General features: G+C 44.4%; 1 protein-coding gene across 4 annotated transcripts in view; it reads right to left on the minus strand.

Moving 5' to 3' along the window:
- The window catches only part of ralgapa2 (Ral GTPase activating protein catalytic subunit alpha 2), a 93,647-nt gene that overhangs the window by 4,459 nt on the left and 68,368 nt on the right, over positions 1 to 20,820 (minus strand). For 2 of the 4 annotated variants that reach the window (XM_030718479.1, XM_030718482.1), the window contains one exon: positions 4,291 to 4,412. In XM_030718479.1, coding sequence (XP_030574339.1) covers positions 4,291 to 4,412 — 122 coding nt within the window. Of the gene's footprint in view, positions 1 to 824; positions 1,163 to 4,290; positions 4,413 to 20,820 lie in introns of those variants that run through there. The other 2 variants (XM_030718483.1, XM_030718481.1) reach the window with 2 other exon arrangements.

Consider the following 20,820-nt stretch of genomic DNA (forward strand, 5'->3'; position numbering starts at 1 on the left):
AGGTCGGGGGTGGGGGGGTGGGGACAGCCAGAATGAGTGAACGAGCGAAGGGTAGGTACAAGCTTCCGGTCTTCACTTTGGGCTTACCTTCACCACACACAGTATTTGGACCTTTAAGATATTTTTAATCTAAAGGGGGGGGGGAAAAAAAAGTAAAGGATCATGTGAGAAAGCAGTGGACACACACACACACACACACACACCAAACCACACTACAGGAGGACACGACACGACGCTGCTGAAAGGAAAAACTCTCCGGGCTGGAGGGAGGGACCTTCAGCCAGCGTGTGTGGTGTCGCAGTCGCTGAAAGGCTTAAAGGTCAGAAAAGGTTAACTGATCTCTGTGATGACTTAATCAACAAATGCCATTTTTCCAACAGACAAACTTATTCAGACTTTCTAAAACTGAGACCATTTTTAAAAGTCCCAGCATGAATGGTGTTCACATGGAAACAGGAGGCTGGAAAGCATCTAGCACCAACGTTACGAGCTGAGAGGGTTAGCACGAGAGAGGGAAAAGATGCTGGGGCACCTCAGAGGGTCATGGGAGCTTTTATGTACTTTTATCCAGAGAGAAAAAAAATGGGTTTCTTGTGTGCAGTTAATCATTTTAAAAAGTAAAGCGAATGATCACAAAATAAAAAAAAAAAAAACACTCAAAATGCAGCAAAGTGGTGAAAGTTGTAGCACATCGAGGGCAGAGCGGTGAGGATGGAGTCTTCAGTCCATGTGTGACAGATGGGCTAGCTCATGCAGGAAGCCATGATGCTCGACTGAAGGCGAGGGGTGAGACTGGGGTTACATTCAGGAGCTTGGAGAATGAGGCTATCGAAGACACAGACGAGCCAAGAAGGTAAAGAGATGGATGAGGGACAGGAGAGGGCTCAGGTTGCATGCCTTACAGCAAACTGGTGAAACTGCAGGAGCGCTTTATTTAGCAATTAGTGTGCAGGGCTTAAATTCAAAACCCGCTGCTAAATCAAGCGCAGCCCTTAGTTATCTGAAGATGGTAAGTTTCAGGGTGACCTAAATGGAGGGATGGATGTTAGCAAGCCGATGCTGGGCGTCATGCCTAGTATGGAGGAAGCAGGCAGAGTCTTACAGTCCAGTTTGGCCCAGGGGTACTCCATGTCCCAAACCATCCCCGGCCAACGCCTGCACGCTGTCATGGAGCATGAGTGACATGTTAGTGGCAGCAATGAAAGCCAGAGCAGGATGGGTGAACAGACAGATGGATGGACAAACTTACACACACACACACACACACACACACACACACACAAGCATGGGAGAGTGAGAGTGGTAGCACATTTGGAAGAATGAGGAGCAGTGTCAGCCAGCCATCAGACACATTTTTAGCTGCGAGCCTGGTGAGACGCACTAAAGCGTATGGGACCTGAAGCATCACACGTATCATACTTATGGAAACACAGCAATGAAAAATTACATGAAATTAAAACAAACAATTGTGAGAGTTGTTGCTAAAAATAAGAAAACAATGTTTGTAACAATGATATTAGTTTTTCTCTGGTTACATCTTAAATGTATTATTTGCTGGATTTCACAGTAACAAAGTTAAATATGTCGATTTTATTTTAACTTAAATTCTTTTACATTTTGACAGCCTGATTTAGTGCTAGCTGAAGCTAGTTGTGGTGACTTACTGACTGCATTCTGCAGTCCACATACAGTACTGTGCAAAAGTCTTTACCACCACTAATTTTTCCACATTTTGCTTCCACGGAGCTGGACTTTCTCACAATGTGTTAAAGTGTTTTTGGGCAACGGTTCTCCAGCTTTCTGAAAACCTTTCAATGTTCTTTGGTCATCGGCTGCTTTTTCACTTCATATTCAGTCCAGTCCTCATGCCTGACCATTTACACAGGAATGCTTTGTTACCACTGAAGCATAAAAAGGTGCCAAACTCAAGGTATGAACCAGTGTTGTGTGTACACTTTACAGACCACTTAGTAAGAACCTATTTAAACTCTATCTTTAGGCACTTTGTTACCAGCAGCCTGTCACAAAAAAAAAAAAAAAACACACTAGCTCCCTATTCTTTAGCTGAATCTATGAAAAATGCCAAAGAAATTTGACAAAATAGTATTTTAGCAGCAACAAGGTGATTCCCAAAGAGCTATTAGCTATTATTAAAAAAGTAGGAAACTGGACAAGTGGAGGACAAAAGAAGAAGTGACAGGCCTTAAAAAGATATCCTCAGCAGATGAACAGCGTCTGAAAATCACATCCTTAAGAAACAGGAAAAATACCAGCAAAGACCTAAAGACCTGACACAGGATCCGATCCACCTGCTGTCCACTGAAGGCTCATCAGGAACGCTCTCAGTGGAAGGGCGGCTGTCAGGAAGCCGTTCTTAAGGAAGGGAAACAGGGAGGAAAGGCTGCGGTACGCCACATTACACGAGAACTGGACTGAAATCAGCGGCAGCAGGTCACGGCACGGTCAGCGTCGTGGTCACAGCTGCATTTCAGCGAGTGATGTCAAAACTGAAGGAATTCTGAACACGATTTTTAATCACGATGCAAAAACCATCCAGAAGAATAAAGGTGGTCAAACCAAATATTGACTTTCAAGATTGTTAGAATTGCACAAACGCTGTTTTTGCATTTGCATGCATGTTTGCACGTTCCAATAATTGGCTGCACGTGTTTCCATTTTCCTAGTGAAATATAAAGAAACGAGGGTTGGCTCAAGACTTTTGCACAGTCCCGTAAGAGAAACACCCTGTTATCACAGTATTTTTATTTGTTTTCCAGCAGAATCAGTACTGATCAGTACTTTTATACATATGGACATCTGCTAACCTGTTTACACAGTTTCTGGAGAAATTGCTGTTCAGTGGGAGCCTGGCACAATAACCTTACAGACCTTATTATTATACTTCTTAGCTTCTTGTGCTCGCTGCAGCACACGTCCCATGCTGTGAAACATTATTCTCAGTTCTGGCTAACCTCTCTCAGACCAGCCACAAAGCAATCTGGGAACACATTAACTGGGTTAGCTGGGGCAGCAGTCGGGTTTTTGGGGGCTTCCAAAATAATATGGAAGCCTTCTTGTTCGTACACATGACACTGGACATTACAATTTCAGATAAATAAAAAACTGCTAATAACCAGTTAAATCATCATCATGAGATTATAAGCAGACTACAAATGCACCCACAGAATTTCAGGTCCACATTTTCAGCTGCAAATTTAAAGATTAGCCCATGACTGAAATACTCTACAGCAATTAAATCTTTGGTTTTCAGCATCTCCCCTCTTTATATGCACTCCCCCATCGTCCCTTCATGCTTGTTCAGCACTAAGGATGGGAGAAGGTTTTACACCCCTGCCCAACTGTATGGTAATGTGTCTCACCACCACCTGCCTGCCTGAATATCACACCTGAACATCTGAAGTCCGACACAGACATAAGACAGCCCCCCCCTCCCCAAAATGTAGACAGTTAATTTTCACATGCCCACATACAGCACAAAAATACAGCATACACCGTAAACCACGTTCAAAACATGAGCTCTGACAGGTTTGATAATGACAGGACGTCGACGGTGTGGGATTGTGGAGTGCTTTTCTTGTCAAAACAGAACGTGTGTCAGGATCCAATAGAGTGTAAAAGTGCAATCCGGTATTGATTTCAGTGCTGCTGCAGATCGATCGGTGCTGGAACAAGTAGGAAGAACAAGATAAGACACGTTTTCCATTCTATTCATCACGGATGATAAGAGCGCTGTGCTGACATCCGAGAGCTGCTGTTTGTTGGTCGGATCTCTTAAGTGTTGGTGAATGAGCTCATGAAGACACACAAAACACACACACACAGACGCACAGCCTGGAACTGCCATTTAAAAAGCTGCTTATATTCATAGGAAAGTAATTGCATGGAAAGATGCGGTTTGAAAAAGAAGAGATGAACAAAGTAGTGTGAGTGGGGCATGAGGAAGTGGAGAAAGTGTTTGAAGTCAGTCGGGCAGCGTGAAGAGCCAGGGACCAGCGTTTGATATTCATCAGCCAGCGTAGGGCTGGAGTGGAGAGAAAGAGGGGGAAGAGGAGGAAAAAGGTTTGGACAGGTGTGTTTTGAAGGAAGAGGAGAGACTGAAACAGGGAAAAAAAAAAAAAAAGGTAAGAAGAGAGATGATGAAGACAGGGAAGACGGCGCAGGAGGAAAATACCCAAAGGTAATGAAGCAGGAGTGAGATGGAGAGACAGAAAGAGGTGAAGTGGAAAGAATGTGGAAGAAGACAGAATTGCAGTGTGGTTCATTTCTCACCTGTCCCACTCATAGGATAGCCAGGGGAGGGGGAGAAAACCTGTGAGGCAAAGTCTTCAAAGGTCATGACCTCTCTGTGGTTCTGAACAATGGCCTCCAAGTAGAGCGCTCGCTCCTCGTAGCTGGTTAGGTCTCGTTAAGGAAAACATGACGGCAGCAGTGATGCTGTGTATTCTCATAAAATGGTTATATTTCAGAATATATCACTTTATCTATTGCAGAGTTCAACAGTTACAAAAAATAAAGAGAATAACAGCTACATTTTTGTGGATGCGCTGCATTCATAAATGATACTGTGGGAGTGAGTGGCAGCTTTACCGGGCAGGGCAGCATCATCCACCATCAGCAGCCCAGCCAGAAGCAAAGATGGAACAATCAGCCATGCCACACAAACCTCAAAATGAGAATGCAGTCGCCACAATAATCATAAAGAAAGAAAGAATACATCACTACTGGCATGATGCTCAAAACCTCTCTTCTCCTGTCCTCTCCCACCTCTCATCCCTCTCTTCGCTCTAATAGAACCCCTGCTGCAGGCAGCATGTCTAGGACAACCCTCCCCAATGTGCTGCCTGCCACTTCTCCGTGCCATCAGGGGGAAAATTGGAGCCATTTGAAATTCAGAGTGACAAGCAGTGACTGGGGCCTGGGCAGCCAGCATGCAGGATGGATGGGCTGGATTTGAAATGAGAAAGCTCCAATAAATAAATAAACAAATAAGCCCACAAAAAGGCTGCTGGGTAGGGCGGAAAACATTCTGATGGCCATTATCATATCATTATCGCTGATATATCATGTTGTGGAATGGCGGCAAGTGCTGGATGAAATATGGTGTAGTGAACTATTGGAGTAAAAAGGTCTATCTGGAGGCATAATGATACTAAATGCTCTGAGATTCACCAGTGTGTGCGCACATATCTGAGAATGAGGCTGAATATTCTCAGCTGTCTGCTGTGGTCATGTTTCCTTCACAGATGACACCTGACAAATTGCTTGACAAATACATACACTCTCACTCTGAAACACACACACACACACACACACACACACACACACACACACACACACACACACACACACACACACACACACACACAGCTCTCGCTGCTGAACACTGACATCCTCCTCCCCCTCATCTCATTATGATTGCCAGGGTGGAGTGACACTGGGCCGCTGCTGACGCCAACGCTGTACCAGGCTGAGCTGAGATAGGCTGGACCGGGCTGAGAGGCTCTAGTCTGGGTTAGATAGATAGGACGAGACAGTGACTGGGCAGGGGGCCTGCTGTGGGCACATGCCGCCACAGCAGGAGCCAATGCAGCCATGACCAATGGCTTTGAGGGGAACCGTAGCAAAGCAGGGATGACGGGCACCTGAGCCGGGACACACCAGAGGGTCCGATGGCCAAGCTGCTCGGAGTCAGAAATGGACAGAGGGCAGAGTAAGACAAAGAATAAAGGAAAGGATAAAAGGGAGTACGGTGAGTCTGTTTAGTTCACCGAATGTCTAATTAATAAGGGGAAAATAAACAAATACGTGACATAAGCGCACTGAAAAGTTTACTTTGCAAAGAATGTTTGTTTAAAAAAAAAAAAAAAAAAAGAAATCTTACATAATCTCATTTGGAAACAGAACATTAAGAAATCCATTAAAATAAAAGCTCACATTTTCTAAAGTAAAAGAAAAGAAACAGGAAGACTTAAAAAAAAAGGAAATATTAAGTGTGAGACCTGTCGACTGTACGCTGCACATAACTGATCATTCTTTGCCAACACCTCCATTTAGGACACGCAGAGCAGCATGGCTTCAAGCACGTAAAAGCACTTCACCGTGAGCTCTGTATCTGTCTTCCTGTCATAGCCAGACATGCAACGTCACTGCTTTCTGTCACTTGCTGGAAACGACGGCGGACAAAGAATGGGCATCCCAGGCTCTGCTGCCATGGTAACTTGGGTCAGAGCGCTGCGTGGTGGGTCATACCCAGGTTTTTGTGGACGAACGACAGAAAGGGTGTTTGCAAAAAAGAGAGGTGGTGAGAGGACGGCAAAATACGGGAAAAAAGACGGACTTGATGAGAAGAAACGAGAGAACTTAGAAGGAGGCTGATAAATGAAAAACAAGGAAGGATGGGGAGAGAGAAGCTCAGCACAGCGTGGGTCAACAGAGCCATATGGCTGTCCATTATCAGAGATGCAGATGACTGCAGGCCTGTTATTGAGATTCCTAAAGCAAATATTGACTCCAGCTGGAGCAGACGCTCTCTCTCTGACTCTGACACACGCCTCTCCTTCACTACTTCCTTCCGCTGCGCTCTATCCAAGTTAGACAAATGGATTATAGTGGTGAGAAAAGAAAAAACTTCACAGAATAAAATGAAGGGAGATAGTGCAGAATAATCACGAGACGAGAAAAAATATGACAGAAGGAGAGGGGAGAGAGAGACCGGTGGCGAGGGAGACTAATAGAAGGTATTTTGGGGATGAGCGAAAGTGAGAGCCATGATCAGCTCACTTAAGTAAATGTGAGATGCTACCTGTGGTAAAAACAAAAAACAAAAAAAATAAAAATTGTTGCCCAGATATCAGACCTGATGCACAGTGAGGGGTAATCTTGCCTTCACTCTCATTTTTATGCTGGTCTCTAATTACTTAGGCATGGGCACAGCTTGTTCCCCTGCATATGCACAGATGCTGCTACCTCCATGCAGTATCGTAATCAAGGGACACGTCCAGAACAATGATGCAAAGGCTACGTCCACGTTACGGAAACCAAACCCGCTGACACTGACCTACTTTTAGGAGCAAAATAAGCTCCAGCTACAGATGAGCTCCTGGTAAATATTCATGTTTGTGAGGCTGGAAAAGTGTATGAAAAGCACAGAAAAAGGTATACTTTCTGAAAATGTTACCCGTTATGAAAGCCTTCCTGATGAACTGTATCACAGAAGGCTAAACCCATATCCCGTGCCCTAAGAAAATTCTCATAAAGCGAGGGATGAAATATAAAAAGGAAAATGCAGACAGGTCTACATTTCCACAGATGGAACGCAACTCAAGTCACCCGTGACATAACTGTAATTTACAGCCGAAGAGGGAGGACGAGAAAGACAAGAGAGTGTGGGAAGAGAGTTTGTAGAACCACTTTGGGAATTTCCGAGGAACCCCTACGTTCCAAGTGGCTGCATTCTTATTAGGGAGAAGAAAGGAAAACCAATGTAATGTTTATGGAGCGTGGCAAACACTGGGATAGTAACGAGAGAAAAGAAGAAAAAGAATCTCCCAGGTCTGAGCTAATGTAAAACAACTTTAGTTAGGAGATGATATCTGGAGACACTGAGGTGGCTGAGTGGAGTTATGAGGGTGGGGTGGAAGAGGCAGCGATACAGAGAAAAGCACATTAACTCCAACACTTTACAGATTGGAGAAATGGCCCCTTTTCACCCTGTCCCCTGGCTGCCTTCTGTTTCACCATTACAGGTGACAAAGATCTGCACTTACAGACAGCATGCAGCACATCAGTGCAGGTGTGACACCTGCTCCTCGTACCTGTGTGGACATATGTGCATGCATATATGGAGCAACATACGTGTACATGCATATGCATCTGTGGGTGTGCGCACATATGTATACATATGCATGTGTGCTGTCCAGATGGTGGGGGGAGCTCTGGGGGAATGGTAGGGGTCAAGCATCTTTGTGGATCAAAGCCAAGGTCAGGGCAGCTGCAGCGCCCCATGTTCAAGGTGAATGGAGGCCTCAGATGGCTCTTCATTAGCAGGCTGCTCCATCCCCGCTGGACCCCATCAGCCAACCGTCACCAAGCCTCATCATCTCTCCTTTTTCTCTCTCCATCCACAGGGACCTGTCCTCAACATGCCTGTCCACTGGGATCCATTTTATACCGTGCGTGACCCCACCCAGCACATGTAGGCACATACACATGCTCACACATTGGTGTTTGTGCACAGGCAGGCACAACACACACAGCAGCACCCACCACCCAGTTCCCCAGAAGAGCCTAAGCCCAAAGCTGACCTCTGAACCTGTGTCTCTCTAGAGAGCAGCATCCTGACCATCCCAGCCTGAGTCTTTGTGCTCTTCAGCCTCCCTCGTGACTAAAGTCCTCACAGCACCACTATCCTCTGACACACACACACACACACACACACACACACACACACACACAGGATCATTATGCATCATGGCTTCAGAAAGTAGTCCTTTACTAAAAAGGCATCAGTGAGGAAAAACAAACAAGTGCTGAATTTCTGAATTTCCTTTAACCTAAAAAAAGGATTCTAAAGATATCTTTAACCCTGCATCATTAACATCACAACAGTGATCAGATAACAAGAGCCTGAGTCAGGAGATCACCAGAGAACCCATCTGACCACTGGAGGCTGCTAATGTTTATATTACAGCAGAAGACAAAAACTACTTGGTGTGAACACCTCAGCCTTTTCTGTTGAAGACAAGACAAAGGTAACCACCTCAGGACTAGATGACATAAAAGTCACAGGTGAGGCTTATGGATTTGAAGAAAATGAAGCCTTAAATCTGGTTTCTTTCTAATGCATGTGCCACTGATGCATGGGGGGGCGAAGGCTGGCCTGTGTGGTCCAATCCAACAGACAAGTTACTGTAGCCCGAAAAAGTTCACGCTGGTTCTGATAGAAAGATGTCAGGATACACAGTGCTTCACAGTTTGCTGTGTTTGGGGCTGCACAGACCAGTTAGGGTGCCCACGCTGACCCGTGACCCACTGAAAGCATCAATAATGGGCATGTGAGCAGCAGAACTGGACCACAGAGCAGTGGAAGAAGGTGGCCTCATCTGATTAATCATGTTTTCTTTTACATCACATGGATGGCCTTGGTGCATGTGAGTTGCTTACCTGGGGAACACCTGGCACAGGATGCTCTATGGAAAGAAGGCAAGCCAACAGAGGCAGCGTGATGTTTTGGGCTGCTGGGAAACCTTCAGTCCTGCATCCATGTGGATGTTACTTTTGACACGTACCACCTACTTAAGCATTGCTGCAGAACATCTGCACCCTTTCATGGAAACGGTGTTCCCTGATGGCTGTGGTCTCTTTCAGCAGGATAATGCTCCCTGCTGCAAAGCAAAAATGGTTCAGGAATGGCTTGAATAGCACAACTTTTTTGAGGTGTTGACTTGGCCTCCAGATTCTCCAGTTCTCAATCCAGTCGAGTATCTGTGGGATGTGCTGGACAAAAGTCCACCTCACAGCTCAGAGGACTTAAAGTATCTTGTTGGGGTCTAGTGGAGTCCATGGCTCGATGGGTCAGGGCTGCAAAAAGTGGGGACCAACACAATATTAGGCAGGTGGTCATAATGTTATGCCTGACGGTTGTATGTAGTTGATGTAATCATCCTGTAGCAAACATGTACAAGGATTTAAGCAGCAGGGACTACCTGACCGGAAAAAGCCGGTTCAGATCTGTGTTTAAACAACAGTCAGGAAACATCATCTGTGTTGTGAATGTACTAATAAGTAACATGAACATTATAGATGGTTGTCAGCGTAGTTAGTGAACTGATTTGTTCCAGGGGCATGCCTGTATAGTGCTGGCCTGCTACAGTTAATGAGATTTTGTTTACAGTGAAGTGAAGGTATAGATTTTGGCATGAAATGTAATAAATGTGTCATTTCCTGATTTCTTCCTGTGTGGTACTGCTATTAATTTGTGCAGAGTCACACTGTTGTGTCTGACTACACTGCAGTCAGAACAGTAATATATTTAATGTACAGCTTGTGTTGCTGACCAACTCCTGCCTATGTGGTGCTGAGTTTTATGTATTTTATTGGATATGAATTATATGGTGTGTCACGTGGTTTGTGTTACATAGTTGTGGCTACACAAACAATAAAATAAAGACACAAGCAAATAGTCTGTACACAGCACTTGTACCATGACTGTACAAACTCTTCTGTGCACTCTTTGTACTGCCCACCTGTGGCTACAGGTGGCTTATATTGACAGTATAATGGCTAATAGGCTTCTGCAGTGAGTTTCTGTAGAGCCTATGATGTAACCTTTGTTTTGTAAGCATGCGTGGTGTTTTTTGTGTTAATTACTGTGCATGTCCTGGTGTTTCATATGCTGTAACAGCAACAATAAAAATAAATAAAATGCTGGGATTCTTTCCGAACTCTTGTTCTTGGTCGATTTTCTTTCCTGAGGCAAACACTTGCTCCTCAAGCTTTTCCAGATCTTTCTACGTTCCCTCACATCCATTCTAAACGTTTCCGCAATCTCCCTCCAGGAATTTGCTGACTGCGAGTTCTTGTATTGAGGCAATGACTTATTTTCTCACTGACGAATCCAAAACTTCAGTGAAAATGTCATCAGAAACGCACAGGAGGAATCAACAATGCTGAACAGCCAATCACAATAGCTGTGGGCTGTGTCGATGCAAAGTGCAGGAAGCCGCGTGTGAGGTGAGGGTGTAGGTTACGCTGTAGGGTTTCAGAGGGGTTTGCAGTTGTGACGTATCAATGACATAGCTTTAGCACAAACATAAATCACATGTAAGGCTGCTGCAGCACAAGCTGCGTGTTTACCAAAGTACATGAAGCCACCTGCTTCATTATAACACAAAATCATATCTATAGATACTGTATGCTATTTGAATGGGCAAAATATATTATCTTTACTTTAACCAATCCTCAACTGAGCTCAGTCAGGCTCAAGACAAAACTGCAGAGCTACTCAGGCTCTTGTCTGTATACAAAGACCTGACCACAGTTGTTTATTTTCTTATATTTTTTTGTCTTGCATTTTCTATTTTAACATTTTATTGTTCTATGAGCTGCCCATGAGCCGTGCTCTTCTGAACTAAAGACAGGCAGTGATGGGGACCAGGGTTATTATAGTTAACAAAAACGAACAAAATAACAAAAACTGAAATTGAAAAAACATTTTTGTTAACTGAATTAAATAAAACCTATAATTCAAAGGAAAAAATGATAACTAAAACTGTATTGTGAGTTTACAAAACTAACTAAAACTAAGAGAAATTATAGATAAAATGACCTTCGTTTTTGTGTTTGGCATTTTATTAAAAGCCTTGTGGATTAATATGAAATAATTTTTTCTGCTCTCTGAGGTTAAACTCGGAGCGCCATCGGGCAACTGTGTGTGTGCGTGCTCACTGCGCCGGTTCGATAAGTAATGGCAGCGGTCTGCTGAGAAAGCAGCAGAGTCCCATATGGAGTTTCCTTTGAGTACAATAGCACAGATAGAGGCGAGCGTCTTGTTGTGGATGATGGAAAAACAGGAAAAAAAACCCCCAAAAAAACCAGCAACATCAAATTTCACCTGAGACGCACACAGCGGCTACACAAACCACTCCGATCCTACGATGCAACCTACCCTGCACCTCTGGATAAAGTGACTACTCGTCGGGTCCACGTAGCTGCAGAGCTGTGATTAACCTGTTCAGTCCTTGTGAGTTTCCGGCTACTTTATCAGTCAGAGAATAACAATCAGGAATAATAATCAAAGAATCAATATAAGGACTCACAAATGTCAGCAAATTCCTGGAGGGAGACTGCTGAAACTATCGGGATGGACGTGAGGAAATGAAGGAAGTGGAAAAACAGGGACAAATATGTTTGCGGCCAAAAAAACTGAGCACAAAGAGCGAGGACCAAAAAAGTCCCAGCCGGCACCACATATAAAAACACCAGCACGCGACCGCAAGGTATTTAACACACACAATCCAGCTACACAAGCAGAAATGCGACATGAGGTCGGCCACTTCTGTAGGTTGTGTACAGAGGCTGCAAAGACCCTGCAAGTCTAATTAGAGCATCTAACCAAGCTAGCTCCAAAACAGAAGCAGCTTCAGCATCAGGATGCAGCTGGATTTGACCTTTGACTCCCTCAAAGAGTTTGTTTTTGTCACACACCACATGTAGGTGTTGTTAATCTGCTGCACTGATGCTGAACTTTATTGGAGAGTTTATTGTAGTATTTATTGAGTTTGGGAGTTCATGTTTTTCTTTGTTTCTCCCTGCTGATGTTCATGTGTGTCCTTAATATTACACACATTTAGCATGTAGTGCTGCTGTCTGTGAACCGCTGGTTGTTGAATATATTTATTTAAACAGTATCTTTTGTCGAGTTTTTACTACATAATAGTCACTCTTGTACCTTGAATCTTGCACCTGACAAAGTATGAAAAACTAAAACTAATACTGAAACTAAGCATTAAACCCAAAATAAAAACTAATAAAAATGAGCAAAACTGCTCTGAAAACTAACTAAAACTAAACTATAATGTAAAATCCAAAAGTATTATAACCCTGATAGGGACACACATACAGCTAATCTGTTGATAAGGCAGGGTAGGGGGTCGAGGCCCAGATTAGGTAAAGTAGCATTACGAGGGGTCTTATACTGACGTTTCACTGCTTAAGCTCCATTTCTATCCACTGAGTGACAGAAGTGGGATGATATGTGCAGGGCGTGGGGCCTCGTCTCCTCGTGTCAAAGGTCCCTTAATCATGTTTCAAACAGTTAATAAGTTAATAAGGAAGTTTTCACAGCAGAAATGGACATGAAGGAAACAGAAAAAAAAAAAAAGATGGGTGCTGCAAGCAATACTGGATAAACTTAAAATATTGCTTTAACATGGCAGACAACAGAAATGAAGCGTTTATAAATCACTTTCTGAGATCTAGTCTTTCTGGGCTGATGAGCAGCACTGACTGAAGGACAGTTTATTTAACAGACTCTCCTAAAACTTCAAACTACTGAGCGAGCCACAACACGATCACGATATACAGCAAGCTGTGATGATCCACACAGAGGACACTTCACTGTCTGATTTTATGATTCCAAGAGTTTTACCCCCCCCCCCCAAAATGAAATACCCATTAAAAAATATCTTTGCCACGCACGGGGACAAACCCACTGCTCTGGGCCTCCATGGCAGCAGCCAAGGTTAATCCTGTTTGTAGAAGCACTGGTGGCAAAAAGGGGCTCTTGTGGTGAAGAGGGACAGTTTAGAGATGAGGTGAAGGGTGCCTCTAGGTGCTTGACCCCCTCCTCTCTTAGCCCCACATCTGCCCATTAACCTGGGCCAATCAGCTTGACCTTGGTGAGGAGAGGAGCTGAGGAGTAGCTCACAGTGCCATTGACTCCCAGCAGTCACATAATTGGCCTGTTAAGAGGATAGGATGGAGGGGAGGGGAGGGGGGGGCTTGGTTGTTCTGGGTTGCCAGTGCAAACAGTATAAAAAAGATGTGGTCATCATGCTTTTCACTGGAAGACACAGTACACCACCTCCTCGCATCAAATGGACAATCATAGCAATATTACTGGATATCACACGGCTGGTGTCCAACCCTATGGATTAATTAGCTGGTTTAATCTCCTGCTTTGGTGGAGAGCTCAGAGAAAGTGATGACTGGTGTCAAAAGCAGACAATAAGACTCACTTGAAAATGACTTGATACAAACTGGTGAAACATGAACAGGTTTGAATCTCAGAGGAATTACAGCTCCATCTCCAGGAGGCATTGGTATAGACAAACGGATTACTGCATATGGATGACCTGTTACTCGATACAGAACAAGAAGAGAGCAGAAAGGCAGGGGGGGGGGGCGCAGGGCAAAATGCTAGGTGAGCATCAAAAACAAGGGATGTGACTACAGAGAAAGAAGAAGGTGGAAATGGAAAAAAGGGAGAAGGAAAGATGGTAAAGAGGAAGGAAAGAGATAAAGCTGAGCAGGTGTTGATTGGAGAGAGGCCGGCCGTTGAGTGCCAGCGGTACCTGTTGTCACAGCGAGGGCTGAGGTGTGAAGCTCGTCTCAGCAGAGGCCCTCAGAGGTGTGAGGTGATTATGGGAAAACGGGGAGGAAGACCGAGACATTTAGATGGAGAGACACAAGGAAAAAAAAAAAAAAAGGGGACAGAGAGAGAGTGAATGTGCCACTAAAGCTGGCTGCAGGAATAATGGCAGCAACAGATTGAGATGGATAAAGCGAAACTGTGTAAGGCAGAAACCAGGCGGTAGGGCGACTGTATAGTCTATGTGTGTCCAACTCCCATTTTATATAGCAGCTACTCAAACCCTGGTGTCTCATTAAACAGCTTTTTTTTTTTTTGCTGCAGACAGCTGTAGCTGCAGAAAACGTCTGAATGTGTCACAGATGCATTATGATGAATGGTGGTGTTTGTGTGTCCACTTTCTGGGTGAGTGTGGACTTGCACAACACAAGAAGCTCAAGAGGAATAGCTGGTTTCAGAGAGTTTTAACAAGTAGCCCAATTAGTGGGTCCAAGAAATTGGAGCTCGGAGGCCCCAAAGGAGCCGGGTCAAACAGTAAGCCAAGGCTAATGACACCTCCTGAGGGGTAGGTTTCCCACAGCAAGGGCTTTCTAAGCTCCAACCTCCACACCTCTCTACCGTCCATCTGGCATTCAGACAGCAGGGAGGGGAGTTATGGCTGTGACATCACTCCTAACCTGTGACATCATCACTGCCCATCAGTGATTTCACAGGGGTTTGCCAAAGCTGCAGACAAAATCAGATGTCTGCGAGCTGGCATGACTGGGTTATTTACAAGCTGACTGGAGGAAGCAGTCACCCATTTCCTCAAGTCTTTGGCAGCCCAACGTTCCTCGGGGGGGCCACTAAAAATCGATTTCCGCTGCAAAGCAAATCATAAGAGCAGCACCTACAGTAAAGGTCAGTGTTGACCCCTAAACTATGTTAGAACAGACTGATTGTCGGGGCTTCACAGAATATAAATGGCACAGCGACAAGTCATCCTCACACACCAGAGACGCAGGTTAGCTCCAAGATACCTGGTGACATCATAATTTGTTAGAGCATGGTTTGTTTAACACGACTGCCATCAAAGCCTGCTCGGCTTGTGTATTCAGATGAGCTGAGTCTGTAACCAATCTCCTTTTCAAAGGACTCTGGCCTGCATTGATGAGTCCTAACACAGCAGCCTTAGATGTGAAACACAAAGGATCGACATGATTAATCAAACACAGACCCATTATAGCCAGACAGTCACACAGGCCTCCACTGTGTATTAACAGAAAGTCATAATAAGATGAGCTACAAAAGACTGATAGGGATGAAGATTAACAGATACGGCTCTGTGAGTAGCTGGGTGAGAGTTTTCTTGGAAGGTCTCCTTTGTTAGCAGTGATGGCCAGCGTGACACGAATGTCTGCACCCTCTGGAAATTTTATTAGGTCAGGACAAAGGTGGGCATCCTGTGAGCTATCTGGGGTGAATATCTGTCATATTTTTCCTTCAGTTCCTGAAATTGTTCAGAGTCAAGAGAGGAAGCAAAAGCATCTATCTGATCTCAACTTGAACTTTTAATAAAAAGTCAAAGATTAAACAGGGAAGGGCATGCTGAAATCCATATAAGGGCTTTAGCCTCTTCTTTCTTCCAACTTTTATGATGAAATTTGTAGCACGATGATTATCAGGCTGCAAACTCACACTCAGTTTCTGCCCACCTGTACACACCTCGAGGCACGGCAGTAATCGGGGTACCCTGATGTTCTATAATCTATTTGACACATCTACAAAACCAACCTGACACTTAAATTGTCAGAGAAATGTGCCAATGCCGGGTCACGCCAAATGACTCTGATTTTCACCCTGCGATTACATTGCTCAGACAAGCACTGATGAAATATTTAAACGAAATGAACCGAGGCTTCTGCAATTTTAATGATGCTCGTGGTATGTGCGCCAGAATAACCGTGATGCATTAAACGCCAAGCATCTCTTTCTGCTTCTCCGCTAAGACATCCTACACATAAAGTCTCCCGTTCCTCCATTGCCCCCCTCTGTGAAAGGTTCATTGGACCAATTAGGCTGCCTGGTCTTATGCAAAATGCCTGGCATTTAGCAGGAATGATAATGATTAGCACTAGGTTACATATGATCACATCTGTGGTGAATGCACTGCACAGAACAGGTTTCCTCTGAGTCGGGACATAGTTTAATCAATGCCACTGTTATTAGAATGAGTTATGACATCTTGACTGTCGGGCCAATTATTAAAGAATGAAAATAACTTAATTGGTCAAGTATATGATGCAAATACTTTTTGATGCACGGTAATTATTGTTTGTGGAGTTTTTCCTTGCAGGGAACATTTTTTGTCCATCTCTTAGAGATGAAACATTTTTCTGTTATAGTTGTGCACATATACAGTTAATATCCTGAGTCTGTAAGATGCTAGGACATAACCAGGAATGGTGGCCAGCCTTACATGTCTAACCTACAATGGACGAGGAGGACAGTAAAGGAAGAAGTATATATGTATGCACACATAAGCATCCACACAAAACCTTGGGCAAAAAAGAAAAATGGACTTCTATGTTGGCAACAGCTTTTTCCTAATCCTCGCCCCGGGCTATATTGTGCAGTCAAGCAGGCTATTACATGGCAACAATTAGGGGGGCTGGAGCCCAACACCTGGTCGTCTCCTATTCTGGTCCTTCAGTGGCAGCTGACTGTACAGTCTCACAGCCAGGTGGCTCTCCTTCAATGACATTAGCTAGTCACTCCAGGGTTAATCAGGAGCCTGCCATCATCCAGTGGGCATGCACAGAGCCCCATTCACAGTGGAAGCTTTTATAGGGAAAAGGGATGATGGAGACAATGTTGGTATAAAAACTTGTTCAACTGAAGATCTCTGGCAGAGACCCCACATAATCAAAATGAACTTGGGGGTGGTGTTCATGCACCCTTCATGGCGCAAGTTCAGAGCACCGCCTTGATTGGCTAAAGTGGAGTTTGCAGTACATCCACTGCGCATCCTGCAGATTATAATGGACCTTTTCATGGGTGGACAAAAACAGATGGAGGAGCGGGAAGTGCTATACATCCACGCAGACGGGCGATGATGTGGGGGGAGGGAAACTGGATTTTGTCAGAGTCGGCAGATACAAAAACAAGTGGGTGTAGCTAGAGCAGCCCCAGCTATATCTGCCGGCACAAAGCCCCATTCCAAAGCCCCCTGGCTTGGAGATCTGAGGGTAAATAACACTCATTAGAATATGAAAAGCTATAGATTTGTACCCAAATCAGCTAGAGTCTCATCAATAGTAATTAGAAGACATACATAACTAATGAAGTTGTGTACGCAACATTAAACAAAAAGGTACGGAGAGCTGCTGTGTATTTAAACACAGAATTAGATGAGTGGATGTTTACAGCACCAAAGAAGAAGAAGAAGATATGATAACTGTACACAGTAGGAATGTGTGTTTTAAGTTATATGGCATTACATACAAACATGTATTTTTAAAGAAGATTCGGCTACCAAAAAGGGGCTCCGCGTGCTTTTAGAGCGGACAAAACCTTCTTTCTGTTCGACATCAAACTCTATTACAGCCTGTTGCAGTGGAGAGGCAAAGGAAGATTTGGCCAATATTCCTCACTGCTCCTCTTTCAGCCACAGCCACCACTTGACAATGAAATACAGACTATCAATATTAACACATCAAAGGCTGCTCTCTGTAAGAAGAGGCAGACAATGCACAGCGATGCACACTTAAAATGTTTTGTTTTTGTTATCGCTTTGTTTCCCTTGCTTGTCTGTCAATGCAGAAAATTCCATTTAGTGCAAAAATGCAAATGGTGCAAGGCACAAGGACATCCTCTGAAAGAGAATAATGGCCACAGGCCAGCGGAAGAGCAGACACTGCCTTTGAACCATTTAAAGAGGCATTAATGTGCAACTTATAAATAATCAAGTAATTCCTTCTTAAAAACAACCAATTAAGTCTGCAACATTAAAAGCAACGCAGCCTTATTGGGGGGGGGGGGGGGGGGGGGGGGGGGGCAATTCTAGTGTCTGAACAAAATCAGAAAACTGAAAAATTAATGGCCATTTAGGGACAAAGACAGCCAATAATGTCACAAGGTGTCTTCACAAGAGTCTCCAAAAACCTGGTGCTAGATCAGAGACCAAGAGATTCCAGTGGAGAATGATGAGTGACATTTCACTGACATTTCCCAGCAGCATTCAGTGCGTGGCTGTCTCAAGATGGTGTCAGAAATATCTATGGATATGCTGAATGTGACACAGGCGTTAAGGGATGCGGGTTCTTTCAGGGGACGGCCTCAGCTCTGGGGCCGGTGATGAGGAGCCTGGACCCTGGGAGATTGAATGGTAATCATTGGAGCACAGATAATGGATGATTGAAGGCTCTTTCTACGCCGCTGTTGGATTTCAATATCAGAGAGGCCCTAGAATTGGGATTCTTATCAGGGGCGGTGTGTCAAACAAAGGAGAGCCGAGCGTGAAAGATGGGGTCCAACTCAGGCACACGACCATGCCGATTAGCACGAGGATAAAAAGGCCGCACAAACAAAGAGGGCAGCTTTAGCTGGACAAAAGGCTGTTCGCTGCCTTGTAGCAAGAGACATGGAAGGAAGAAGGGACGTAAATGAGAGGAGAGGCTACTCGGTGGTAAGAGGAGGACAGGACAAGAGTTTTGCTGAGATGGCTGGAAGGTGATAGTGGCGGAGCCAACTATTAAAGAGCGTTCCAGATTCCCGGCTTCTGAAGAGGAATAATGGACCAGCAGGGATGAAATGCAATACACCCCGCCTCAACCCATTCATACGCACCCAAACACACACACACACACACACACACACACACACACACATCACCATTCACGTACACACAAACTGACACGGTGGCACGAGGCTTCACATCTCTGCCAAGTCCATCACAAAAAAACAACAACCAAAAAAAAACCAAAAAAAAAACCAACAAAATTATTCCCATTTATACCCAGATTCCAAGCACTGAAGCTTGCCAGGAAAGCTCATTAACCCTCCCTTCAAGAACCCTGAGACAAAAGAGGGGGAAACAAAACATAACTAATCAATGAGAACGCACCCATTGAGAGTGGGGGTGGTGGGGGTGGGGGGGCAAGAACATGCATCCATTTGGATAACCTGAGAGGACTAACAGCTTTTGCTTTAGTGTTGCACTGCCTGGCTGTGGGGTGGAAAAAGAAAGTTCATTAATTAAACAGGGCTAGGGGTAACAGATGGAATGGCTAGCTGGATGCTAATCATATAAAGCAGACACAGGTTTTTACACCCGAGCTCGCAGCAGCACACATCAATCACAATGAACACGTCTCAGCGCAGGCCGTAATAGGGCCGATGATGACACTGGGGTCACCGTATCCTGACTACGCATCCTGTGAGTTATTAGCGATACACTGATTTCAGCCATTTTTTTTGTGTGTGTGTGATATTTAGTGAGAATATTTGCAGGGTGTTATTATTCCAAAGGATATAATCCTGATGAGTGTTAACCTCCAGCCTAACACTGTTACAGCCATTCCCTTACATATTAGTAGCCCATCTGAGATGAGTACTTCTAGTCCTACATGATCAAGTGTATGCAAACTATAATAAAAAGGATGAGAACCATGCTATCCTCTTTGATGGTTCAATCTGTGCTAATCTGTGTTATTAAGCCTGAAATTAGGAGAACTGGGAGGCTTTTCTCTGGAAGCAGACAGCAGTTTAAGGACATTTTAAAAACAGGCAAAGAAATACATTTAAACTCTTTCTCCAGCTACTTAGATAGTCAGTGTCACACTTTCTGTGCTGCATTATTGGAAGAAAAAAATACTTCTGCTTACAGTTTTACTGTCTGCCCTTCAGAATATAGCACCGCTTTTAATTTATTTTTAAAAAAGGAAATCAACTGGAATTGAAATATATTGAACAGAAGAAAATACTAACGTAGGCCAAACAGCTGCCAAAAACACACAGAATCCTTTACACAACTGTAACCGTCTTTTTGGCATTCCTATCCCATTCCACAACGCCGAGCTGGAGAAGGGACAGAGAAGGTGATCCCACACAAAGCTGGCTCTCACTTTGCCGCTCGCAAACAGACAGATGTCAGACACGAACGCACAACAGACGGAGGGAGCGAGGAGGAGGAGCATGAGGGTGGGGGGTTCAAGTTTAAAAATACACAGAGCACGACATTCTTTGGGTTACACAAGGCTATGCAATTTTCCACCATCGACAGCTGAAAACCATCATTTCTCATTTTATATACGCTGTGCTAAAAAGTAATTGAAAACCTCCTAATTCTTTAAAATGGTTCAAATATATTTAAATTAAATGTAAATCAATGAGCCAATCTACGCATGTCATAGAGGCTGCAGAGAGACACATGCAGGGCGTGTGGTGCACACATGATGATTTACCAAAAAGCACAACAATACAAAAGTAGCTGCACATACAAACAAAAACTGAAACACACCAACAGGCACAACAGTGTTGACACCAGCAGTGTGTGTACGCTATGACAGGCGGGGCTCTGGGTCCCTGCTGTTGGCCGTCTGGTTCCATGCCTCCTCTACCTGTGTTTAAAAGGGGCGGCCCCCATCGAGCTCAGACCCCAGAGTGTAGGCTGTGCTAGGCCCCCAGGGCTTTCAGGGTGTGGGTGCCACGCAGTGTACGCCTTTTGTTAC

This window comes from Archocentrus centrarchus, chromosome 22, assembly GCF_007364275.1.
Source record: "Archocentrus centrarchus isolate MPI-CPG fArcCen1 chromosome 22, fArcCen1, whole genome shotgun sequence".
In the NCBI taxonomy this organism is placed as follows: domain Eukaryota; kingdom Metazoa; phylum Chordata; class Actinopteri; order Cichliformes; family Cichlidae; genus Archocentrus; species Archocentrus centrarchus.